The sequence below is a fragment of the Suncus etruscus genome, chromosome 1 (assembly GCF_024139225.1).
Source record: "Suncus etruscus isolate mSunEtr1 chromosome 1, mSunEtr1.pri.cur, whole genome shotgun sequence".
In the NCBI taxonomy this organism is placed as follows: Eukaryota; Metazoa; Chordata; class Mammalia; order Eulipotyphla; family Soricidae; genus Suncus; species Suncus etruscus.
The window spans coordinates 173,447,599-173,475,263 of record NC_064848.1 but is presented as its reverse complement, the minus strand read 5'-3'; the positions used below and the strand labels follow the sequence as shown (position 1 = coordinate 173,475,263).

The 27,665-nt window shown below is 37.9% G+C and overlaps 1 protein-coding gene across 1 annotated transcript in view; it reads left to right on the top strand.

Annotated features, from left to right (window-relative positions):
* The window catches only part of MED13 (mediator complex subunit 13), a 105,400-nt gene that overhangs the window by 40,134 nt on the left and 37,601 nt on the right, over positions 1 to 27,665 (top strand). Inside the window, exons 9-12 of the mRNA XM_049764678.1 lie at positions 2,676 to 3,356; positions 17,805 to 18,018; positions 21,324 to 21,405; positions 23,989 to 24,110. Of these exons, the coding sequence (XP_049620635.1) occupies positions 2,676 to 3,356; positions 17,805 to 18,018; positions 21,324 to 21,405; positions 23,989 to 24,110 (1,099 nt within the window). The remainder of the gene's footprint in view (positions 1 to 2,675; positions 3,357 to 17,804; positions 18,019 to 21,323; positions 21,406 to 23,988; positions 24,111 to 27,665) is intronic.

Genomic DNA, 27,665 nt, shown 5'->3' with positions numbered 1-27,665 from the left:
CTTTTTTTTTTTTTTTTTTTGGTTTTGGGTCACACCCGGCAGTGCTCAGGGTTACTCCTGGCTCCATGCTCAGAAATCACTCCTGGCAAGCTCGGGGGACCATATGGGGCGCCGGGATTCGAACCTATGACCTTCTGCATGAAAGGCAAACGCCTTACCTCCATGCTATCTCTCCGACCCAGGAATACTCAATACATGCAGCGCAACCGAGCAAATCTCAGCACACCCCAAGTTAGGACCAACCATTTCTGGCTGCCTGGGCTGCCACCCCAGAAGGCCTGGAGGCCGGGGGCAGAAGAGGGGAAGGCTGGGAGCCTTCCAGCTCAAGAGAGGATCGGGAGAGAGCCGGAAGCCAGGATCTGCCCGTCCTACACCCTGTGCCCTTCCCACCCTAGAGCTGAGGGAGGGGCGGGGAAAGCTTGGGACCCTATACAGGAGGGAACCCCCAACACCCACCTTGTCTGGCCGCCTGGGCTGACACCCCAGAAGGCCTATTTCTTATTTCTTTTTTTTTGTTTGTTTTTGTTCTTTTTGGGCCACACCCGTTTGATGCTCAGGGGTTACTCCTGGCTAATCGCTCAGAAATTGCCCCTGGCTTGGGAGGACCATATGGGATGCCGGGGGATCAAACCGCAGTCCTTCCTTGGCTAGCGCTTACAAGGCAGACACCTTACCTCTAGCGCCACCTCGCCGGCCCCCTATTATTTCTGACTCTGTTCTGGAGTGAACTCTCAGCAGTGCCAGGAGGAACCAATGTAGTAACAAGCTCAAATATGGGTCAACTACATTACAAGACAAGTGTGTTAATAATATCTGCATTATTTTCTCAGCCCCAGCTGTATTTTAAATATATCTCCCCAAAGCTCTCCTAAAAATGTTATGACATTGTAGACCAAAAAATATTTCTGTAAGTGTCTTATATTTATAGCAAGTACTTAATGGGTTTTATTACATCATTTTGGGCAAGGTTTAGGTAAAATGATAACATGATCCAGAAAATACGGTTCTGAAAGGAACCACAACAGTGTGTACATAATTGTTTTAATAGAGGTAGGAAGATCACTAGAAGAATGGAATGAACTTGGAAGTCTTTAAACAGTTGTATTTATTTTATGTATTAGTAATTTGGTGAGACCTTGTTTGCAGAGTCATTAAGATTATGTTGCTTTCAGGGCCAGAGAAATAGCACAAAGGGCTGAGTGTCTGATTTGCATGTGGTCCCTTGAATGTAGAACTGGGAGTATTGATGACCCTGTGTGGTTCAAAAACAATGCTCCCCCTCCCCCCAAAAAAGATTACTTTGAGCTTATTACTTTATTCTGCAGATTAAAGGTAGAGCAAATGATTTTGCAGTTTAAGTAAACAAATGAGATTAATATCCCTAGCCAGAGGATTTGAAAGTAAGTACTTGGTTACCTTTTATTTTAATGGATGTGAGCTAAAGAAAAGGAGTGTGTCAATTAGTGCCAGCTTTTCCTCACTTCACCACTATTTGAATATAGGCACTACCTCAGTGAAATTTGGCTTCAGATCACAGCGATATAGAATAAGGCACAGATATTTGGGTTTCCTAGTGTAATGTTCTGATACTAGATAAACTCATTTAGAATCTTGAAATATTTGAAAATTACTAAAAGATGACACAGTAGAAATGAAATGAGTGTGTGCTGTTGGGAAAATGTTCTAATAGACTTCTTCAATACAGGTTTGCCATACACTTTCTACTTATTAAACATAGAATACCTAGGACTAAATGTGTTATATTGAATTGTCCAACTGGGTTGGCATAGTATCACCAGGAATGATCTTGAACCCTGAGGACTGCTTTGGAGCAGAACACCAATTCTTATGAAAAATAATTTTAAAAATACAATATCTGGGGGCCGGAGAGATAGCATTGAAGTAAGGCGTTTGCCTTCCATGCAGAAGGTCATCGGTTCGAATCCCGGCGTCCCATATGGACATGCCTGCCAGGAGCATTTTCTGAGCATGGAGCTAGGAGTAACCCCTGAGCACTGCCGGGTATGACCCAAAAACCACAAAAAAAAAAAAAAAAAAAAAAAATTACAATGTCTGCTGTGGTAGCTCAATAAAATGAGGACTATCTATAGATTTGACTATTCTGATATGTTTTTTAATGTTTTTAATATAATTTCTTTTAATAAAATAATTTTGTAAAATCTGACAACTATTAGGAGATTGGAATCAAAATAGGGAGAAGGCCAGGAGATGTACAATGGTTAGAACACATGGTAGCCATGTACCTGACCTGGGTTTGATTCTGGGTATGACATAGATTCTCAAGTACTGATAGGTGCAGCCCTGGAGGGATCAAATCTGGGTTGACTGTGTGCAAGACAAATGCCCTACCCACACTGTGCTATTGTTCGGCCCCTATACTTTTTCTTAAATATGATTTAATCTGAATTTATTTATATATTAAAGTATTTCGGTTACATTAGGCAAACCATTTTCAGCTATTTCATTAAATATATAGTATGAGAAAGTCCATCTTTAATTTTTTTTTAAGAATTTTTATGTATTCTAGGTCACTGGACATTTTTCCACTTGTAATTTTATATAATTTTAGGATTATATGTAAAAACCGTATTTAAAACCTCTATTAGTTTCCATTTGTATGCTTTGTAATCAAACCTTTATTTTAAACTTTGCAGGCACAAAACTCTGAAACCAAGAAATCCTGGGCAGCAGGGACAGACTCCATTGTTAAATCAGCAACAAGTACTTCCTAAGCACAAGACCAATGAAAAACAAGAAAAGAGTGAAAAACCACAGAAACGTCCCTTAACTCCTTTTCACCATCGAGTATCTATTAGCGATGATGTTGGCATGGACACAGATTCAACTAGCCAAAGACTCGTGATCTCTACTTCAGATAGTCAAGTGAGATTTTCAAACATCCGAACTAATGATATAGCAAAGACTCCTCAGATGCATGGCACTGAAATATCAAATTCACCTCAACCACCTCCACTTAGTCCTCATCCCTGTGATGTCGTTGATGAAGGAGTAACTAAAACACCTTCAACTCCTCAAAGTCAACATTTTTATCATATGCCGACACCTGATCCCTTGGTTCCTTCTAAACCAATGGAGGATAGGATAGACAGTTTATCCCAATCTTTCCCAACTCAGTTTCAGGAAACTGTAGAACCTACAGTATATGTTGGTACAGCAGTAAACTTGGAAGAAGATGAAACTAATAGAACCTGGAAGTATTACAAGGTCCCAAAGAAAAAGGATATTGAGTTTTTACCACCTCAGCTTCCAAGTGATAAATTCAAGGATGATCCAGTTGGACCTTTTGGACAGGAAAGTGTAACATCAGTTACAGAGTATGTATGTTTTATAGTCACTATTCTAATTTAAGGATAAAACATGTAAGTTTTTAATACTAGGACTCCAGAGTTGGTTTTAGGGTAGGAGTTATAATAATAAATCTTTTGAGTATTAATTTTGCATAATTTCTTCACTGTGTTTTTTCCTCAGGGAGCCACTTTATTATGAATATTTTAGTCACAAAAAAGTGGAGGAAATACTAACACTTATCCATCAACCAACTTAAGGATTTAAGTTGGTCCATCAGCCAACTTAAGGATTTTGCACACAATTAGAACTCCTGTGTATTCTTTTTCTTCCTTCATTCTTCCTTCCACTGTCCTGAATTTGGTATTTATCATTTCTATACATGTTTTTATACATGTAGCTATAGTTAATTCAATTTAATTGTTCTATAGTTATTTCTTTGTTATGAATGCACCATGATTTATCTCCTGACTTAGATGGACATGTTGATTTCAATTTTTCAAAATTATGAAGGATTTGGCAGTGAACATTTTTTTAGTACTCGTTTTTTTTTTTTATATACTTGTATGAGAATTTTTTTTCCTTTTTCCTTTTCATTTTTGGGCCACACCCAGTGATGCTCAGGGGCACCTCCTGACTATGCACTCAGAAATCGCTCCTGGCTTGGGGGACCATATGAGACACAGGAGATTGAACCCTGGTCCATCCTGGGTCAGCCGCGTGCAAGGCAAATGCCCTACTGCTGTGTTACCGCTTCATCCCCTTTATAAGAATTTCTTGAAGGAATGCATTTAAAATTTGAATTACTGGGCCACAGTGTATTGCCCATTAAACAATATTTATTCAGCATTGCTCAACCTTTATTCAACATTAAATGTTATTTCCAAGTTGTTTTTTCAAACTATACTAGTTTATAGAACTTGTGAACCAATAGAGTATGAAAATGAGAGTTGCTCACATTTTCCTCAGTACTTGGTATTATTTTATTTTATTTGACTAATCTGCTTACTGCAGAGTGACATTATTTGTATTAATATGTAGTTTACATAGACATAGTAAAGTTAATCTGATCGTAAATGTTTATTGGACATTCAGATTTCTTTTATGTGACTTGCCTCTACATATTAGACAGTTGTTTTCACCCCAGGATTTATTCTTTGTATATTCCATTAATCTTCTATTATATGTGCCACAGTAGCACATGTAGCTCAGAAGTAGAGCAGTTGCTTGCATTTCTGATTTCCTGGGTTCAGTCCCAGACACCACAAAAAATTACCTAAGCAAGTAGAATCACTTGTATGTGTGCTCTTATAGATATTTTCTTTCTGTGTTTACTTTTGCTCACTATAAAGTACATTTGGCCAGGAAAGTTTTTTCATGTTTCCCTTTACTTTGTATGCTTTGTTGTCCTTTAAAACCCTTTAAAATTTTTTCTAAACAAATGAAGATCAACAAAATAGCAATATATCCAGTAAAATTATCTTAGCCTTTCAATTCTCTGTAAGTTTATTGTCAGTAAAGACTTTGTCTTCTCTTATCTGAGAATTATAAAATTTCACAAGAATGTGTATAGTTACAGTGTTAATTTACTCATTCCTTATACTGGGCACTTTGGAAGGAATGGTTTAATTCTTTTGACTTCTAACACTGGGTATGTTCTCTGTCTTTCAGAAAAATGTTCAGTTTTGCTCATTCTTTTTGGAACTTGATTACTTAAATATTGAATTTCCGTATTTTCATTTTCCATCTGCATTTTCCTTTATTGTATTTTGAGCAGGTTTCTCAACTTTGTAGGTTGTTCTTAAAATCCTAAAACATTTTCTTGCTGTTTTTTGTTTTTGTTTGTTTGTTTTGGATCACAGGGTTACTCCTTGCCCTGTACTCAAGAATTACTCCTGACAGTTTTCATGGTATTCAAGACATTGAACCTTAGTCAGCCTGGTGCAAGAAAAACACCCTACCTATCTCTCTAGGCTCTCCCCTCTCCCCACTTTTTTAATTTTAAAATTCCTTGCTTTGTGTGTGTGTGTGTGTGTGTGTGTATATTTGTTTCAGTTTTGGGGCCGTAACTTGTGGTGCTCTAGGGCTTAGTACTAACTTTACACTCAGGGATCACTCCTACTGGACTCGGGTACTATATTTGGGGTGCCATGGATTTAAAATGGCTCTGTTACATGCAAGACAAGTGCCCTACCCACTGTACTATTAATCCAGCCCATTAAGTTTTGTTTTGGGCTACACCTACTAGTGCTCAAGAATCACTCCTGGCAGACCTTGGGTGACCATATGTGGTAACAGGATCAAATACAGGTCAGCTGTGCACAGGAAAACTACTATCTCTTCGACTCCACATTTTACTTCCCCATTCCATTATTTCTTATGATGACAGGATCACACATACTTACTTATAGTGCTTGTTGCATACTTGGCCACTGTGTTTGCACTGGGTCACATCTTTGTAGCAGGGTTTATATACAGTCTTGTCAGAAGTCTTACTCCTAATTATATTGTTTTCACATTTTTAGTTGCAGTGTTCATTCCCTAGGAATTACATTTAGGTTGGAGATCTCACACTCTGGCACTGAGTGTCCCAAGCAATAGCCACTGGTCTTCATTTATATACAATTCAGAATAAGAATATAAAGGTGCTAACCAGAATTTTTAGTGAAGTATAGTACCATTGATTTATAGATCTTATTCAGTAAATATTTTAGTATTACATGTACTTTAGTATACATAGTATGTATGCTTATACTGTAAATGAACTGTTATTTATTGTAGTATATATTATAATGGGCTTGGTTTAATGCAATGGAATGTGGGATGTTTTAGAAGGGAGGCCTCTTAAAATTTCATAAAAACTTATTTTTTGACTCTGAAGTAGCTCGTGTTCTTTCTTGAATACCTATCTAGTTTCACTAAAGTGTCCCTAAATTTCTTTTCTTTCTTTTTGTCTTTGTATTTGAGCCATACCAGGTGGCACTCGGGTTCCTCCTGGCCCTGCGCTCAGAAATCACTCCTGGTAGGCTCGGGGGAACCATATGGGATGCCGGGACCTAAATTTCTTCTAGTAAAAACTTTTGCATGGCCAGCACAATAATACCATTTGCCCTGCAAATGAATGGGCTCAGATTTAATCCCCAGCACTTCATGGTCCCCAGGGCCCACCTGGAGTGATCACTGAGTTCAGAACCAGACATGAGCTCTGAGCACAGTTATGTGTGGTCCCAGGCAATTCTTGCTTCCTTAAGAGTTTTCAAAAAGAGGATATTGTTCAGATCCTATTCTTAGAAAATGAATTCACTCTATTCTTTTAAATTTTTGACTGGAGTCATTTAATCCTATATGTTTTCTATTTTTCTTAGCAATTTAATTCTCCTGTAGTTTCCATCATTTGCCTATAGCTCCCCTTTGCATATGCTAGCTCATTACTGTGAACTTTCTTTTTTTTTTTTTTCCTTGTGGGGAGGTCCTTGGCAGTGCTTAAGGATTTGGCTCTGACCTCAGAAATTACTCCTGCTGCTGCATGGGGAATCATATGGGATGCTGGGGATTGAAGCCTGTCAGTCACATGCAAAGCAAGCATCCTACCCGCTGTTCTAGAAAATGCAACACTTTCTCTGCTATGTTTTATTGATTTTCAACTAAATCATCTAGGTTTTCTTTCTCTTTTTGGGTAGGGGTATGTGGTGTTTAGGCCACACTTGGTGGTGCTCAGGGGACCATATGGAATGCCAGGGATCAAACCCAGGTCAGCCACATGCAAGGCAAATTATCTCTCATGCCTCTTATTTTCCCTTTTGTTAGAGATTTATTCTCTTTAAACTAGTTGGTTATTGTAAGTAGATAAATCTCTGTACTTCATGTACTTCACTTTTTTAATTTTTATTTATTTATTTATTTATTTATTGGTTTTTGGTTACACCCTGCGGCGCTCAGGGCTTTGCGCTCAGAAATCGCCCCAAATCCAGGCTTTGGGGACCATATGGGATGCTGGGATTCGAACCACATTTGAATCAGCTGTGTGCAAGGCCTTACCACTGTGCTCTCTCTCCAGCCCCTCATGTAGCATTTTTAATCTTAAGTACTATTTTATAAAATTTAATTGGAATTGTGATAGGCACTTTAGGATCTTCTTATGGTCGTGACATATCACAGCTCATTTAGTACGCTAACAGGTCTTTTGTAAGCAATGTTTTGTTTTGGTTTGAGGCTGCATCTTGCATGGGTTGCTTATGGCTCTGCACTCTGGAATAACTTCTCTCTGGTCTCAGGGAACCATATGGGAATTGAGATTGAACTTGAGTTAGCCACATGCAAGACAATGCCTTACTCACTGTAATATCACTCATGACCCTTACACTGTTTTGGAAACAAGTCTTAAAAGAGTTGACAATGGTTATTTTGCTGGATATATGTAGCATAAAAGCCTCACATACGAGGCTGCAGTGATAGTACCGTGGATAAGGTACTTGCTTTGCACGCTACTAACCTGACCTGGGTTTAATCCCTGGCATCCATATAATCATCAGAACCCTGTGTGGCTTGAAACAAATAAAAAAAAAGCCTGAGCTGGAGTCAGTTCTTGTCTGAAACTGCTGTTGTCACTTTGTTTCTGTATTTCTTCTGTACATACACACACTATATAAAAGTGATCATTAAATATGTTTCTATGTGTGTGATATCCTTCATTACTTTATCTTTTTCCCCCTGGTATTTGGGGGCCACACCTGGAAATATTCTGTATACTATTCCTGGGACCTGTATTCCTGTCTACTATTCCTGTATACTATTCCAAGGACCATTTATAATGCTGTAGATAGAACTGGTATCAGTTACATGCAAAGCCAAGTCCTTTAATCCTTCCTTGTACTGTCTTTCCAGTAATTTCCTCTCATGTGTAAAATAAACTCAAATCTTTTCCTCATCTGTAAGATTCTACAGTTTCCTACCTAGCTGGTTTTTCACTCTTGTCTACTATTATCCTATTTGTTTCCAGATTTGATCACACCAGCTTTCCAGCTATTCCTTTAAAAAGTAAAGTTCATCCCTTATAGACATTAGAATTGCATTACTGATGGTGGTTGAAAGCTTAAATTTTCTTATTCATTCCTATTTAAATGCTATCTTTTTCAGGAGCTATTTCCCTGATCATTCTTTTTTTTTTTTTTTTTTTTCGGTTTTTGGGCCACACCCGGTGATGCTCAGGGGTTACTCCTGGCTATGCGCTCAGAAGTCGCTCCTGGCTTGGGCGACCATATGGGACACCGGGGGATCGAACCTCTGTCCATCCAAGGCTAGCGCAAGCAAGGCAGGCACCTTACCTCTAGCGCCACCGCCCGGCCCCTTCCCTGATCATTCTATCTAAAATATGGCCTCCCCTCTCCCCAAACCAAATCCTTTTAGTCCTGTGCACAAATGTGCACAGCTTTTATATTTTTCCATATATAATTAACTAAAATCTGTATTACCGGTATTGGTCTTTTCCTGTTAGAATGTAAGCTCTGTGTGGGGCAAGGACTCGGTGTGCTTTTTCTGATTTACTGCTCTTTTTTCTAGCATTAATAACACTAACCTTAGTAATCCTAGTTTCAGACATTTAGCAAAGAATTAATTGATTGACCTTAAATTTATGATTTTAAGCTTTCTGGTTATATTTTCTTACTGTGTATAAATACTAAGTTTTAAAAACTTTGAGGAGTGAGTTTTATGGACACATTCATAAATCAAGCAATTTAAACCATAATCTAGAAAGTGTTTTGGTTGATTGTGTGCATGAGCATCTATATGTAAGTGAAATTAAGATTTCTTATGGACCGGGTGGTGGCACTAGAGGTAAAGTGCCTGCCTTGCCTGCGCTATCCTTGGATGAACCGAGGTTCGATCCCCCGGTGTCCCATATGGTCCCCCAAGCCAGGAGCGACTTCTGAGCGCTTAGACAGGAGTAACCCCCACGCGTCACTGGGTGTGGCCCAAAAACCTAAAAAAAAAAAAAAAAAAAAAATCTTAGAAACAAATACAACTTGACCTTAGCAAATGTTTCAAAATTATTTTTTCTCACTGTATAGAAATGAGAAATAAGAAGCATAATATAGTATGTGATAGCATTCAAGGAATAAGATTATGATTAGGTAAATTAGGAAACAAACTATTCTTGGTCACCAATTTTTCTTCCTTATGAAATAAGAAAAAGGGACCAGAGCAAAAATATAGTAGGTAGGGCATTTTCCTTGTACACAGCCTACCCAAATTTGATCCTGGCATCCCTTATGGTCACCTGAGCCTGCTGTGAGTCATTCCTATAGGCAAAGCCAGGAGTAACTCCTGAATATCAGAGGGTGTGGCCCCAAAACAAAACAACAATAATAAATAATAACATTGAATTAAAGGGTTTCTTAAAATTCTCATGTGAGTATTGTTTTGGTAACACTTAGTAAATGAATGTTGTGTCACGATTCATTTTTAGGTGAAATTTTTGTATTGTGTTAGTAGAGAATGTGCTACTGCAAAAAGTCTGCTATCAAAGGCTCTGGTTCCTTAGCTATGAACTAAGAATAAGAAATATTTACAAATTTTCTATAATTGGTTAGAAGTTTTCTTTAATTTTGTTTTAATCATCTATGCTTCTGTCATTTTCTTGGAGTTACTGTTCTTTGTCATTAGTTTTCAGTTGGAGCTATTTCTTATTTGTTCCTCACCCTACTCCCAGGTGACGTTTTGTAATGTCTAGAGATACATTTGGTTGTCACAATAGGGAATTGTGCTGTCCGCATATAGTAGGCAGACTAGGGATACTATCAATTATACTATAATATATAAAACAGCCTACAACAAAGAGTTACACCCAGTGCAGATTAGTTACAATACTGAGATGCTTTAGTTACTTTACTTCTAACAGCTTTAAAGACTTGATAGGCTGTGTTTTTACTGATAGTTTCACCTAAGAAATTTTACCTATGCTATCTTTGTATCCCAATACCACATGGTCTTTAGTGTTGTTCATATCATGCAAAGGAAACTTTTTCATATTTAAGAGTGTCTTATTGGAATAATTTAGTAATTCACATATCTACTGTTAATATCCTAAGAATCAGTTTTTTTTCTTTGAAAGTGGTGAAGCCAATTTAACAAAACCAGATGGTATCTCTTGTCATTAAAACAAATTCTGTGGATTACTGTTCTGCTCTCTTGATGACCTTTAGACAATCTTCTTACTTTTTAATAGAATCTTTCTATAGTTGTTTGGTTTTTATAGACCACACCTGGCATTGCTCATGGATTACTTTTTGTTACGCCTAGCTCTTGTGCTAGTTGTGTATATGGTGTGGGAATGTCACTCCAGCAGGGCTCTTGGATGATGCAGAGCTAGGGATCAGACATAAAGCATGAGCTCAGCCTGTTGAGCTATTTCTCCAGCCCAGTCTTTTTATAGATTTAAGATGTGATATGCTACAACCCTTTTTTAAAAAATATTGTGGAATAATCTACTCAGAAGCCTTGTTAATTTTGCATAAATAAGTTTGCAAATTCACTTTATCCATTGTAAATTTCTGTTACTCCAAACATTTTTGGAAACATTAAAATATTTGCAATTTCAATTAAGCTAATTAGAGGATTGTTACAACTTCTATGTTCCTTCTAAGGAATATTATCTTTTTAAGATTAATATTCTATTTTGTGGTGTGAATAAAGATGAATTTTTCTCATATGCAAGATGCTTAAGGCTTTATTAAAATATAAAATAACTAGTGTTTTTCTAATGGAATTATAACCTAATAGATATAACATTGAATTATCATTCATATGTGTGTTGTATATGCACATACATAGATAAAATACTATAGAAAGGGTTTAGACCTAAGATAAGAAAAATTTAATTTATTGAAATCCAGAAACTGTGAGTTTGGCATGTATAGATGGTAATAAGTTGGTAGTTTGATGTATTATGACAAGTTAGACCTGAAAAGCAGGATTGAGCTTTATAATGGGATGGCAAAATACTGTAAATTGTTTTTTTGTTTTGTTTCATTTTTGGTTTTTTGGGGGTCATACCCAGCAGTGCTCAGGGGTTACTCCTGACTCTACGCTCAGTAATTGCTCCTGGCAGGCACAGGGGACCATATGGGATACTGGGATTCGAACCACCGTCCTTCCACATGCAAGGCAAATGCCTTACCACTGTGTTATCTCTCCAGTCCCAATACTTTAAATTCTTATTATTCTTCAGATTATAAAAGCCATTGCTATAATTTTTCTGAGGTAGATGAAATATGATAGTTTTGCAAAATAAGGGTTCTAGTAACACTAACCCGTGTCATTAATGCAAGATTGTTTGAAATGATGTGACCTTTTTGTATGGAAGATATACATATATACACACATATATGTATGTAACCAAGGAGATTAGATCAGATATTAGGCATGTAACATACCATTACATACTTATAAGTATATTATAAATGAATAGAGAGTAGAAGAAATCAAAGAAATTGGGTTTTCATTCCTTCAGTAGCAAAATAGAGGTAAATTTTATAGATGCTATGGAGTAGACAGAGGCTGGTAACTGGAGAATTAAGAATTAACATGTGGGCCGGAGAGATAGCATGGAGGTAAGGTGTTTGCCTTTAATGCAGAAGGTGATTGGTTCGAATCCCGGCATTCCATATGGTTCCCTGAGCCTGACAGGAGCATTTTTGAGCATAGAGCCAGGAGTAACCCCTGAGCACTGCCTCATGTGACCCCCCACCCAAAAAAAAATTAACATGTACATCTTTTTTTTTAGTTTTGTGTTTTGTTTTTTGGGTCACACCCGGCAGTGCTCAGGGGTTACTCCTGGCAGGCACGGAGGACCATATGGGATGCCGGGATTTGAACCAATGACCCTCTGCATGAAAGATAAATGCCTTACCTCCATGCTATCTCTCTGGCCCCAACATGTACATTTTATGAAAGGAATAGAATACATGGTTTTTATGACCTTAAACTTAACTTTTATAATTTTTAAATAGAATATATAAAATAATTATTTATATACCTTATGAAAGTAAGATATTGTTAAAGTCTGGCTTAAATAATTATGGTGTGTTTATTTTAGTAAGTAGCAAGTAAAGGAAATCTGTATGAACTGATACTAGAACATTTAGAGATTAGAAATTTTGAGAATATGGGGCTGGAGAGATAGCACAGTGATAGGGTGTTTGCTGCCTTGCATGCGGCTGACCCAGGATGGACCTGCGTTCGAATCCCAGCATCCCATATGATCCCCCAGACTTGCCAGGAGCGACCTCTGAGTGCAGAGCCAGGAGTAACTCCTGAGCGCTGTCGGAATAAACCGAAATAAAACAAATTGCTTAAAAATATATAAAAAAAGAAAGCTTGAGAATATATGTTGTATCTATATAAATGAAGATATATACGTATAAAATTTTATTCTTATTCTAATTACATAGTATAGACAGCTAATCCAGTCTGGTCTTGGAGGAGACAGACTGGCTAATTTATACTTTTAAGTTATACCGTTGTGCCATATATCTTTATATGCAGATAATATATTTGAACCTAACATTAAATTGGTGGGGAGCAGAGTCATAGTAGGTAGTGAGGGCTCTTGCCTTGCATGAAATAGCACCTATCCAGGTTTTATCTCTGGCATCCCTTGGCGTCCCCCAGAATAGGAGCAGTTCCTGAGCATTGCCAGGTGTTTTCCAGAAACAAATAAATGAATTTGGCTTGAAATATCAAACAATTTAAAGGAGAATTTCTTTACGAGTTAGGAATTAGTTCAGAGAACAGTTTCGAAGTAGAACATAGCATTCCGCTCATGCACAAAATCTGTGGCAAAGTTATCTTTCTAATTATTTTTAATTATGTTTTAATTATGTTTAATATCTATTTCAGAATAGAAACAACAATTATTCTGTCAGTTTTTTAGGTTTTTTTTTGTTTGTTTGTTTGTTTGTTGTGTTTGTTGGGTCACACCCAGCAGTGCTCCGGGGAAACTCCTGGCTCCTGTTCAGAAATTGCTCCTGGCAGGCACGGGGGATCATATGGGAAGCCAGATTCGAACTGATGACCTGCATGAAAGGCAAACGCCTTACCTCCATGCTATCTCTCCGGCCCCTTTAGTGTCTTTTTTCAAAGGATTGTTTTAGTAGAATTTGGTAGTTTAAAATAATCTACAGTTCTGATTCAGTTCTTTTTTTTTTGTTTGTTTATTCTATTTATTTAATTTATCTTTTTTGTTTTGTTTTGTTTTGGGGCCACACCCAGTGATGCTCAGGGGTTACTCCTGGCTTCTGCTCAGAAATAGCTCCTGGCAGGCATGGGGGACCATATGGGACACCAGGATTCGAACCAACCACCTTTGGTCCTGAATTGGCTGCTTGCAAGGCAAACACCGCTGTGCTATCTCTTCGGGCCCTAATTTATCTTTTGGTTCAGTTCTTAAGCTAAGTTAAGAACAAAGAATGTGGGGTTAGAGAGTTAGTATAGGGTAAGGGTCTTGCATTGTACATGGTCTACCCGGGTTTGATCCCTGGCATCCCATATGGTCCTCAAGCACTTCCAGGAGTAACCTCTGAGCACCACAAGGTGTGGCCCAAGAAAACAAGCAAACAAAAATAAAACCAAATAATGTACTGTACTTGATTGTGGGTTTTACATAGTTTGCCTCATGAGAAAACTACATTAGGGTATCCTAATAATGTTCAGTGATTAAAAAAAAATAATGTTTAGTGATAAAACTAATTATTGTGCTGATTTTAGTAATATAGTATGCTTTTATTATATTTGTATAATTTTTAGAATGCAGAATTTACTCAAAAATGGTTTCTAATTGCCTTGTTTCATGGAAAGAAATCTATTATGATAAACTTGTTCAATTGTACACTAAATTTAAACCTTATTGGACACTTTAGAATGCTGTACTTTTGACAGCTAGGTTGATTCAGTTTAAGATTTGATTATGGGTACTGGAGTTATATCTGGAAAAGATACTGTTATTAAATAGATTTTTTGAAACTTATTTAATTCTTATGAATAAATTTATTTGTAATTTATTATAATTAATCCATCTTAAACTTATGTCATACTTCTTTAGAAGAATTTTTATTGATTAAAGATATAAGCTCATGTGCAACGATTAAGTCATTCAAAGTTTTCTACAAGCACATTGCAGGAGAGTAGTTTGTTATAATAGTTGAAGGGAAAAGGTATGATTATCAAATAATACCGAAAAATTGTTTAGGGCTTTATAAAGTTTCTTTATGGCTGTATTTAATCCTTTGGTTTGTATTTAGCTTTATATTAGAAATTCTGTGTAGTTAATGTTTTGATATATATGAAAGATTTTTAGAAAAGATGAGGTAATATTGCTTTTTGCATAAGTATATATGCTATATAATTGAAGGACAAAATGATGACTTGAGTTTTTATAGGATATCTCTTAAAATCAATTTTTTATTTTTCAATAAAGGTATGTAAAGAATTTATATATTTTTATTTATTGTGACTAGATTCTTTTGATATTACAGTTAAAATCTTTGCACTCTGCAAATGTCTATGAGAACATTCAATAAAATAACAAAACTCACCCTTAGGTATTGCTTTTGGTCTACTCATTTTTATTCTTTTTGGGTTTTGTTATTGTTGTTGTATTTTTGTCTTTGGGGCCCAGTAGTGCTCAGTGCAGTGCCATGCAGGAATTATTTTTGTCAGGCTCAGGAGACCATATAGGATACTGGGGATAGAACCTGGGTCAGCTGCATGCAAGGAAAGCACCCTACCTGCTATACTATCAGTCTGGTCCTCATTTTGATTCTGTTTTGTTTTGTTTCGTGTCACATCCGGCAGCGCTCAGGGTTTATTCTGGCTCTGTGCTCAGAAATCGCTCCTGTCAGGCTCAGGGGAGACCATATGGGATGCCGGGATTTGAACCACTGACCTTCTGCATGCAAGGCAAACACTTTACCTATATGCTATCTCTCTGGCCCCTCCTTTTGAATCTTTTTTTTTTTTTTTTTTTTTTTTTTTGGGTTTTTGGGTTACACCCAGCAGCACTCAGGGGTTACTCCTGGCTCAACGCTCCTGAAGGCACAGGGGACCATATGGGATGCTGGAATTTGAACCACCGTCCTTCTTCATGAAAGGCAAATGCCCTACCTCCACGCTATATCTCCGGCCCTCCTTTTGATTCTTTTTTTTTTTTTTTTTTTGGTTTTTGGTTTTTTGGGCCACACCTGTTTGATGCTCAGGGGTTACTCCTGGCTAAGCACTCAGAATCGCCCCTGGCCTGGGGGGACCATATGGGACGCCAGGGGATCAAACCGAGGTCCTTCCTTGGCTAGCTAGCTCTTGCAAGGCAGACACCTTACCTCTAGCGCCACATCACCGGCCCCTCCTTTTGATTCTTAAGAGAGCCCTGTGCAGTACAATTTGTTCTTTTAATGTTACTGCTCCCTAATTTACCAACATGCATATAAGTTTTGTGGCAGTGTTCATGCTTTTCCAGAAGACAATTTAATGTGAAGAGCAGTCTTTATTCACCACTATACACTAATGATGGTGGTGACGGTGGCAGTGATAGTAGTAGTTATAATAGTAGTAGTAGTAGTAGTAGTAGTAGTAGTAGTAGTGTCTTTCAGATTGTTGGGGTTGAGAGGGATGGTTCTTAAACTTTTCCTCTACATATTTGAATATGTATACTTAAAAGCATCCAACCCTAACTCTGCCCACTATGTGCCCTTAACAAACCATTTATTTCTTTCTATATAAAGTTTGCTTCTAAAGAGCAGATCCTCTTCCATTTCTTATCTTGTGAGATTATTTCCTGTATTAAGTAAAATATATTAACGTCATTGGGAATAATATTTTGAAAAGACTTATTTTGGCACCTGGTACACAATTCAGTGAATTACTTAGAGCCTTATATGGTAAGGTTTAATGCTATCATACTAACTGTTCATTTGTAGATTAGAACTATTTTGATAATTGTAAAATGTAACACAAGTATATTGTATATATATTGTCAATATATATTGACATTTGCTTAGCAATATCTTGTGAAATAAATTTTTTGTATTTTTCCTTTTGGGATAAACCTTGGCCATATTGATATAATAGTAACTGTGAGGTATATTTGATAATACATTTAGTAAATAATCAATTACTCTTTATGACCTGTGTTTTACCCTTAGTTTATAGGATTATATTTAGTGCTTGGATATTTAGGAATAGAGTTACAGAATATCCCTGTCATTCAAATAATCTATAACAAAAGAATGTATTTTAGAACTTTGGGTGCAAACATAACATCTCAGTCTTATGTGAATTTTAGACTTAATGTCTTAGGAATATTTATTGAACATCTATACCAGGGGCTGTTACATACTGATGACTCAAAAGACCCAGACTTTTTAGAGGTTTAGTATTAGACCTAGTGGGAACATAGAGTTAAAATTTAAGAACAAGAGGGGGAAAAAGCACATGGCAAGATATTGAGATAGTTGACTATATTACAATTATAAATAAAGTTTTATAGAGAAAGTAAGTTGGACATCGAGATATTTGGAGGAAGAATGTTCCAAACGAAGAGCAGATTGGAGTGTTTCTTGCTTGTTTGAGGAACTTAAGGAAGTATTTTGAAACAGTAAGAGAAGGAAAAGTAAAGTAGGTGAAACAGAGGAAAGGAGACTCAGTAGGATATTATAGGGACTTTTCTTCAGTCTTTTACTTTTTTCTGTAGTCTAATCTTTTAGGTTATTAAGAGATTACAGTAAAACACTCAATGCCAGTCACCACGTAATTGATGAATAGCTGATTGTATAATTGTTTTGCCAGTCACCACATAAACCCAGAATATAATTGATTATGTAATCTTATAATAATTGATTTTCTTATGTCATTAGAAAACAATTTCAAGGTACTTACAGTGAAATTTCACTTGCCATTGTAAAACATTACTGGAAATAATACTTTTATAAAGTAAATTAGGCCTTTATATTTTAAATATAGCCACTTATGGCAGTAGGGAAAGGATAATCACTTTTTTGCATTGATGTATGAATTATATAAAAATAATCTGTACAATTTGAGAATTTGTTTTTGAGTAGCTTATATTGAATCCCTTTTGAGACTGAAATGTAGCTTAGTGGTAGAGCACTGGATTTGATCTCTTTCATTGGAAGGAAAAAAGTTTATCCCTTTGAGTAAAAGGATTTGGATACTTGGAATCAGAGTGGATTACCAAAAGACCACTCATCAATTTGGTGGAAAGAATTTAATAGGCAAGATACCTGGCTTCAGCTCCATTTCTCTATTGCTACATTTAAGATCTCATTAAATCAGATATTCTTTATGTGCATGTTTTTGTAAAATGAGCTCACAGATTATTATCTCTAATCTTAAAATTTATGCTTATATTGGAAATTTTTTTGCTTTTATGAAGAAAGTTAATTTTCTAATTTTATTTTTTCATGCAGGTTAATGGTGCAATTTAAGAAACCTTTAAAAGTTTCTGATGAATTAGTGCAGCAATATCAAATTAAAAATCAGTATCTTTCAGCAATAGCATCTGATGCAGAGCAAGAACCTAAAATTGATCCTTATGCATTTGTTGAAGGAGATGAAGAATTTCTTTTTCCTGATAAGAAAGATAGACAAAATAATGAAAGAGAAGCAGGCAAAAAGCATAAGGTAAGAGGAAGAAAAGTCATTGATCATTTTATTGCAGTACTTTTTTTTTTTTCTCTTTTTTAGGGGAGGGAAGGGGAGAAGAAGGGAGATTACGGTACTTTTAATACCAAACCTATCATTTTCTTTTATAATAGAACTGGTTATTTTAGTAAAATATTTTTAATAAGAAATTATTTAATGAAATTGAATAGCTTGTAGCCCTTTTTTTCCACACCTATTGATGCTTGGGGTTTACACCTGGTTCTTTGTTCAGGGATGATTCCTGGCAGTGCTCAGGGAACCATACGTAGTATAGGGCAAACATCCTACCCATTCTGTGTCCATTATTTTATTTTGGTTTTTGGACCACACCAGGCGACACTCAGGAGTTACTTCTGGCTCTGCATTCAGAAATCGCCCCTGGGCTGAGGAACCATATGGGAAGCTGGAAATTGAGCCCAGGTCCGTCCTGGGTTGGCCATGTGCAAGGCAAATGCCCTACTGCTGTGCTATCTCTCTAGCCCCCACTCTGTGCCCTTTAAATGATAGCTGGTCTGAGGCTACATGGGGCCAGAGCCTTGGATTTGATTCAAGTTAGCTGAATCAAGCTTCAAGCTCCACCGGGTGTGACCCAAAAACCACACACAAAAAAAATTGTTTGCAAGCTTTAAGCTCCACTGAGGAATCTCCCCTACCCCCAAAAGAGAAAAAAAGAGGCAGGTAAAATCAATGACAACTTTCTGATAATGAAAAATAATTTGTTTAGAGGCCATACCATCAGTCCTGAAAAGTCAAGCAGAACTGAAGGATCAGGTAGTGTTAGGGCAAACCTGTAACTCTGTATATGAAGTGAATTTAAAGTATAAATTCAGCACTTTGGATTTTGGATCCAGCCCTCTGACCCAATAGAAAAATTTTCTGATGGTTAGATTTTTTAGTTAGAGTAATTTTATGTAACATTGGGCTGGTGCAGTGGTGCTAGCGGTAAGGCATCTGCCTTGCAAGCTCCAGCCTAGGACGGACCGTGGTTTGATCCTCCGGTGTCCCATATGGTCCCCCCAAGCCAGGAGCGATTTCTGAGCTCATAGCTCGATTAATCCCTGAGTGAGCGTCACAGGGTGTGGCCCTAAAACAAATAAACAAATTTATGTTATATTGGAATAAGTATATTTAGCTTGATACTAGTTGAAATATAAGTAAATTACAATTTTCACAAATAGGGGTCCGAGATGATAGGAGTTAAAGTGCCTGGCTTACATGTAATTTACCCTTATTTGATCCAACATCACATAGTCTGCTGAGCATTGCCAGGTCCAGTTCTGGAAGTCCTGGAGTACAACAATCATGATTGTGGCCTTGAAAACCCTGATGTTTCTTTCTCCATGTGGTCTGAGTAATCCCCACCTCAGCAAGGACTTTTCTTGGGCCTACTTGGCCAAGAATCATCAGAGTGGATCCCTAGTTTCTTGGGAGACCCTTCAGAAACAACATACAGAGGCCAGAGCAGTAGTTCAGTGAATTTGGTGCATGTGGGTGACCCAGTTCTGATCCCCAGCATCCCAAATGCTCCCCTGAGCACTACAAAATGTAGCCCAAAAGCTAAAAACAACATCACAAAACAGAGCAAGTAATTCATTATTGAAGTTTATAAAATAACTGAGATTTGTTAATATGTGGGTTAGAAATTCAGAGTACCTGTAAAACTAAAGTGTAGAGTAGAAAAATATTAATTGTGTCCTGGAGAGGGCCCAACAGATTGAGTTTATGCTTTTCATGCAGGAGACTTAGTTTCAGTCTTTAGTCACCTTATGACCCCAAAGCACTACCAGAAGTTACTTTCAAATTAAAAGTAAACAAAAATATTTCATTGCAATTGTAAATACCAAATATTTGAGGCTGTTAAGTACCAAAGAATTATGAAAAATTTTTTGCTTTAAAAACCAAAATATGGGGGGGCCAGTGAGATTACGCTAGAAGTAAGATTTCTGCCTTGCAAGCAGGACCGCTGTTCCATCCCCCGGCGTCCCATATGGTCCCCCCCAAGCCAGGGGCAATTTCTGAGCACTTAGCCAGGAGTAACCCCTGGGCATCAAACAGGTGTGCCCCCCCCAAAACAAAACAAAAAAACAAATATGGGGGGCAAGGGTAATCACACAGTCAAGAGTGTTTGGAGAACATTTCCACCCTCTGAACTCTATACCTCTTGAGCACTGCTAGATAAAGTCTTGGAGAACCCCAGCACCAATGATATGGCACTTTTGACCCAGGCACTGCAAGAACTGATCAACACCACATCCTTGGGCCCTAGCATTAAATCAGTTGTTCTGTTGATTTGAGTATTTTGGGGAATGATCCCTGAGAACTGCTTGGAAAGACACTGAAGTCAGCCATGCACTCCTCCACCCTCTATCGCAATACACCAAATGAAGGGAATTTGCAGTTTGTCAAATAATGGAAAGGACCAAGTAAATGCTTGTTTCAGTGTCATTTAGTTTTTATATTTACTATATAATTTTTTTCTTTCTATGAATGAAAAAACATAGTCGAGAAGACTAGATATTGAAGAATGGAAATAAATTTTGATAAAACTTGGGCCGGGCGGTGGCGCTGGAGGTAAGGTGCCTGCCTTGCCTGCGCTAGCCTAGGACGGACTGCGGTTCGATCCCCCGGCGTCCCATATGGTCCCCCAAGAAGCCAGGAGCAACTTCTGAGCGCATAGCCAGGAGTAACCCCTGAGCGCCACAGGGTGTGGCCCAAAAACCAAAAAAAAAAAAAATTTTTTTTTTGATAAAACTTTAGTTTGAAATTCTAGCTTCTTTTACTTACTAGCTATATTTCATATATATATATATATATGAAATATATATATATATGAAATATATATTCCTATATTTCTTTAAAACTATGTTTTGTTTTGAGGGGACAATGTTTGGATGAGCTTCCTAAGTGGTGTTCAGGATGCTCAGGGGCTTTCCTAGCAGTTCTCAGCCAGCTGGACAAGTGGTTCAACTGTGAAGGTTCTGTTTTGATCCTGTGGTGCTAAAGATACACAGGACATATTGGCAGTGCTTGAGGGTGCTTAGGGATGAGCCTGGTGACACTTGAGGGACTATGTGGTACCATAGATCTAACTGGGGTTACCCATTTGACAAGGCATGGACTTTTACTATTCTGTGTCTGCCTAAAACTATTTTTTGTTTATAAGATGAGCATACTAAGAATTAGTTATAATATCTGTACAACGCCTAGCAGTACTCAGTAGTTGGTAGATTTTATGACTGTTTATTAGGTGTTTGTTTCAATCAAATAACTAATATTGTTTGCAGGTAGAAGATGGTCCATCTAATATTACAGTGCTATCCCATGAAGAAGATGCTATGTCATTATTTAGTCCTTCTATAAAGCAAGGTAAACCTTATATTATCTAATCAAAATTTCACATTCTAGACTTGTCACTAAAAACTAATACAGGGGCCGGAGAGATAGCATAGCAGTAGAGCATTTGCCTTGCATGCAGATGATCCAGGACAGAGGGTGGTTTGAATCCCAGCATCTTATATGGTCCCCTGAGCCTGCCAGGAACTATTTCTGAGCGCAGAGACAGGAGTAATCCCTGAGCACCACTGGGTGTTACCCAAAAACAAAAAATACTAATACATCACATGATGGGGCATTTGCCTTGTATGCAGCTGACCTGGGACTGACACAGGTTTGATCCCCAGCATCTCATATGGTTCCCCGAACTTGCCAGGAGTGATTTCTGCGTGCAGAACCAGGAGTAACCACTGAGTGCCACCAGGTGTGGCCCAAAAAAACAAACAAACAAACAAAAACAGAGCTGGAGCAATAGCATACAGGGTAGGGCATTTGCCTTGCATGCGGCTAACCCAGGTTTGATCCCTGGCATTCCATATGTTCCCCCAAGGTTGCCAGGACCGATTTCTGAGCACAGAACCAGGAGTAACCTGGGTGTGGCTGCTGTGGGGTGTGGCCCAAAAACAGAAAACCTAATACATTAATAGAATTTTAGTGTTCCTGTTAGCATAATTCTCATGTTGTACTATAGTCTATCTTAAAGAGATAATATCTGTTATGTACTGGAAGAGAAGCAAGTTTGATAGGAATTCTTTTAGTTTTTATGTTAACTTAAAAATACTTCTACGTGGGGATGGAGAGAGAAAAATACTTCTACAGGGGCTGGAGTGATAGCACAGTGGTAGGGCCTTTGCTTTGTATGCTGCTGACCCAAGACTGACCCAGGTTTGATCCCTGGCATCCCATCTGGTCCCCCGAGCCTACCAGGAGCAATTTCTGAGTGCAGAGCCAGGCGTAACCCCTGAGCATTGCTAGGTGTGGCCCCAAAACCAAAAAAATATATATATATACTTTTATAAAATGACATTGGATATGATCGTTGCTTAAATCTACAAACTCAGTTTATAGCTTTTATCATTCTCACATTGTTTCTTCTTTTTTTTCCTTTTATTTATTTATTTATTTATTTTTTGTTTTGTTTTGTTTTGTTTTTGGGCCACATCCGGCGGTGCTTGGGTTATTCCTAGCTCTCCGCTCAGAAATCGCTCCTGGCAGTCCTGGGAATCATATGAGATGCCAAGGATCAAGCCCAAGTCTGTTCCAGATTGGCTGTGTGCAAGGCTAACGCCCTACTGCTCTGCTCTTGCTCTGTCCCACATTGTCCATTTCTTTATTGTACTTATGTTTTCTTACATTCTCACTTCACCCTATTCTCCCACTCAAAAGAATTGTTTCCACAATCAATAATTTCACAAATATTTGTTGAACACATGTTCTTTTGTGAACTAAATTTAGTGGTAGGTGGGATGATGTCCTTTTAATCACCTTAGGATATCAGGACTATAATTGTTTTCTTCATACCTGTCATATGGTTTTCTGAAAATGTCCACTGGGGCCAGAGAGATAGAGGGTACAGATTTGTTTTGTATTTGGCTGTGACTGTGGCCCTGACACTAGTTCAAATCTGGTGCTGCAAATTCCCCCCCTCCCAGCACCACCATATAATGGCCCTTGAATATAGAGTTCTAGGAATGGTCCTAACTGACCCCTGAGCACAGAGCCAGGTATGGCTTAATTCTGCTGGTATCTCCCTATTCTCTAGAGTCCATCAGGAAGGATCCTGAAAATGTCATATTTGGGTTTTGTTTCTGACACATGTGACAGTGCTCAGGGAACCTTGCAGTGCTGGATATTATAGCCAGTGTATAGGCGCGCGCGCACACACACACACACACACACACACACACACACACACACACACACACACACACACACACACACACACACACACACACGTTCGTTTGCTCACTCACACTCACTCTGCATTCCTGTCATAGAATTCTTGCCTTTTAATAATTACTTAGAGGATTTTTATATACTCTAAAGTGCCTGGTTCTGTGCGTAGTGGATGTGGGGACGTTCTTTCCAAGAGGTTCAAGGGACAATCATTGCCAGAGATCAAACCAGGCTTGCAAGGCAAGCCATGAAAGGCACCTAGTGAAGATTTAAAGTGTTCAGTTCTGTTGTCCTAATAGTGTTTGTTTTTTTACTGGATGTATATATTTGTATAAGTATTTATATTATGGATTCATATCTTTTGGTTTTCTTTTTCTTCCTTTTTTCTTTTTTTGGGTTCTGGGCCAGACCCAGCTGTGCTCAAGGGTTATTCCTGGCTCTAAGCTCAGAAGTCACTCCTGGCAGGCTCGGGAGACCATATGGGATTCTAGGGATAGAGAACCTGGGTCCATCCCAGGTTGTCTGTGTGCAAGGCAAATGCCCTACTGCTGTGCTATTACTTCGGCCCAGTGTTATTTCTTGGGGCTCATTTTCTTACAATTTTCTGGATAATAACTTCTTGATTATAAACAAACACATTTTGGAAAATGCACTTGTAAACTTAAAATCATATATCTAGTTTTAATAGAATATTTTAAAATTTTTGTTTGACATATGTAGATGCTCCACGCCCTACCAGTCATGCTCGTCCTCCATCAACCAGTTTGATATATGACTCAGATTTGGCTGTCTCTTATACTGATCTAGATAATCTCTTCAATTCTGATGAAGATGAATTAACAGTAAGTAGTCTATTATTACTTAGGTTATAGTTTCTTTCCTTTGATTTTATATTAGGAGGTTTTCTGTTGTTTTTGGGTTTGGGGTCACACTTATCTGTGCTGAGGCATCAATTCTTTGCAGTGCTCAGGAGACCATATTTTTTTAAATTATCTTTATTTAAACACCGTGATTACAAACATGATTATAGTCATATGATTACAGTCATGTAAAGAACACCCCCCTTCATCAATGCAACATTCCCACCACCAATTCCCCAGATCTCCCTCCTCCCCACCCCACTCACCCACACCTGTACTCGAGACAGGCTTTCTACTTCCCTCGTTCATTCATATTGGAGACCATATTTGGTGCTAGGAATTATACCCAAGTCAGCCTGTGCAAGGCAATTGCATTATCTACTATAATCTCTTGACACCAGATTGTTTTCCTTAACTTCATGTTTGAACTGTCTTGACATTGTGTAAACTATAAAGTTTGAGAATTCTCCCCTCTTTTGTATGTTTGAAGGGTGTATATGGTTAAGCATAGTTTAAGTTCTGCTACATATTGTTCTTTTTCTGTAATTAGAAAGCAAAATTGATTATTCTTTGAATCAATCCTGAAATCAATTTGTTTAGAGAATGTATAAGATGAAAATGATATGCCATGTCAATTTACTAAGGAATACCACATCTTTAAATTGTTTGGCATCATAGTCATTCTCTTATGACAGGTGATAAGACAGGTGGGAGGGAGAAGTATATACCTAATATTGCTCATGAATCATGGCAATTTTCAGGAGAGTATATAACCAGGTTATATTATCAAGGTTGCAGTTGCCACAGCTGCATGCAAGACAGGTGTCATAACCTCTACTATCCCTTCAGCCCCATCATAGTCATCTCAGTCATTCTTAAAAGAACAGTATTCAGAGCTGGAGCAATAGTACAGCAGGTAGGGTGTTTGCTTTACATGCATTTGTCCCACTTTGATCCCCAGCATCTATTATGGTCCCCTGATTACCTCCAGGAGTAATTCCTGAACACAACAGTAATAACCTATGAGCATCTCTAGATGTGGCCCCCAAAACAAAAACTATAGTATTGGAGAGATTGTACAGCAGGTAAGGTTCTTTCTTTGCATATGGCCAATCCTGGTTTATCTCTGGCATCCCATATGCCCCATATGGTTCCTCAAGTACTGTTAAGAGTGATTCCTTAGTGCAGAGCCAGGAATAACTGCTGAGCATTGCTGGATGGGGCCCCAAAACCGAAAAACAACAACAAAAGAATAATATGCTGTGATAAATGAAAGAGGAAGAAAAAATTAAGGATTTAATGTCCATTTGCAGAAGAAAGTGAAGATGAAAAACCTAAAATTTAAAATGAAATTCTCTAGAATGTCAAGTCTGACAAGTGAATTCATTTTAGAGACTACTTTATCAGAGGAGGGAATTTCTTCCTTATCCGATTTGTTGTGATGACTATCAGTCACACACATTGATTGCAATACTTGTGCACCAGTTGGTTATGGTACTGGCTTACTTAGTTGCAGTACTTGCTTATTTGTGATGCAGTGTGATTATCCTGGTAGCGGTGCTACTAGGATTGTACTTGGAATGCAGAGCAGTACTGTGGATCAGATGCTTGGACTTCTACCTGCAAGGTAGTATAACACTGAGCAATCAACCAGGACTCAAGGAAACTTCTTTCGTAAATTTGATCTTTCTTATTCTATATAATTTATACTTTTAATAATGTATATAGCATGTGTATATAAATGTATATATATTCACATATATGTGTAAATATTCACACATGCATTTGGTTCTTCAATTAAATGATTTAAGGCAGTTTACAATATACAACATTTTCTCTATATTTCATAATAAAATATAATAAAAGATTAGTGGTTATATTTATACAAAGTAGATAACAGGAATTTTAGAACCAAGTAGTCAACTAAAACTATTGGTATAGGAGCCAGAATAGTGTAGGGTTAAGACTGCCCTGGGGGCCAGAGAGATAGTACAGTGAATAAGGTATGTGCCTTGTACGCAGCCAACCTGGGTTTGCTATCCAGTATCCTATATGGTCTCCCAAGCCCAGCAGGAATAATTCCTGAGTATTGAGCACTGCTGGGATCCCCCTTTCCCCCAAGTGATCAAATATAAACAAAAAAAGAAAGACTTTTATGTACATGGATGACATTGGTTCAATTCACACTAACAAGTGTGACCTTCCCCCAACAAATAAATAGAAAAAGAAAAGGCCTGGTGATAGAGATACTAAACTTTGGTTTGTTTAATTTATTAAAACTTACTTTTTTGATTGTTTGGTTTGGTTTTGGGGCCACACCTGGTGGCACTCAGGTTACTCCTGGCTCTGTACTCAGAAATTACTCCTGGTAGGCTCAGGGGACCTTATGGGATGCCAGAGATCAAACCCGGGTCAGCTGCATGCAAGGCAAAATACCCTTTGCTATTGCTCCAACCCCTTAAAATTTACTTTTAATTCAGGCCCCTCTTGCTTAATTATGAGCTCTTTCTGAAATTTATTTAATTTTACCTGTTGTACCATTTTGAGTAAGGATAAGGAGATTAAAACATGGGGGAAATGTTCAGAAGAAAATAAGAATTTATAAAAGGAAGAAAATGGGGCCAGTGAGATAGCATGGAGGTAAGACGTTTGCCTTTGTCAGTGGTTCAAATCCCGGCATCCCATATGGTCCCCAGAGCCTGCCAGGAGCGATTTCTGAGCGTAGAGCAAGGAGTAACCCCTGAGCGCTGCCAGGTGTGACCCAAAAACAAAAACAAAACAAAAAAAAAGGAAGAAAATAAGAATTCACAGGTGGTTATATAGGAAAATTTGTTGTTGTTATTATTTGTTTTCAGGCCACTCCCAATGGTACTCAGGGGTTACTCCTGGCTCTGCGCTCAGGAATTAGTCCTGGTAGGCTCAGGGTACCACATGGGATACCAGAGATCAAACTCAGGTTGGCAACTTGCAAGGCAAGTGTCCTATCCTCTCTGCTATCATTCTAACCCTGATTTTGAAACATTATGGATGCAATGCTGTATGAGTATCTTTTTTTCTTTGGAGGAGTATTGGGGGATTGCTTCCAGTGGTGTTCAGAAATCGAGCCATGAGTCCATTGTGCACTCCAGCCCTTTGAACTAGCTCCTTGGCCTTTTTCATTTGGGGGCTACACCCCACTGTGCTCAGGACTTAACTTCCCAGATAGGCTTCATGTTATGCAAGTGCCATTCCTTTTATACTATCTCCAGTGTCTTTTTGGGTATTTCTTACTTAGAAGTAATTCTGGTGTTCACTACAAATCTTTCTTACTATAGTGAGTTTTTGGTGGGGAAGAGTCCACATCTGGTGGATGATGCTCAGGGTTTATATTCCTAACTCTGCTAGGAATCACTCCTAGAGTCTCCAAGGATCATATGGATTGACAGGGATTGAACATGTGTTAGCCATGTGCAGAACAAACTCCCAACCCGCTGTACTGTTGCTCCAACCCCTGAGTTTTTGTTTTTTTTTTTTTTAATTGTGTCAGTCTTTGCTTTT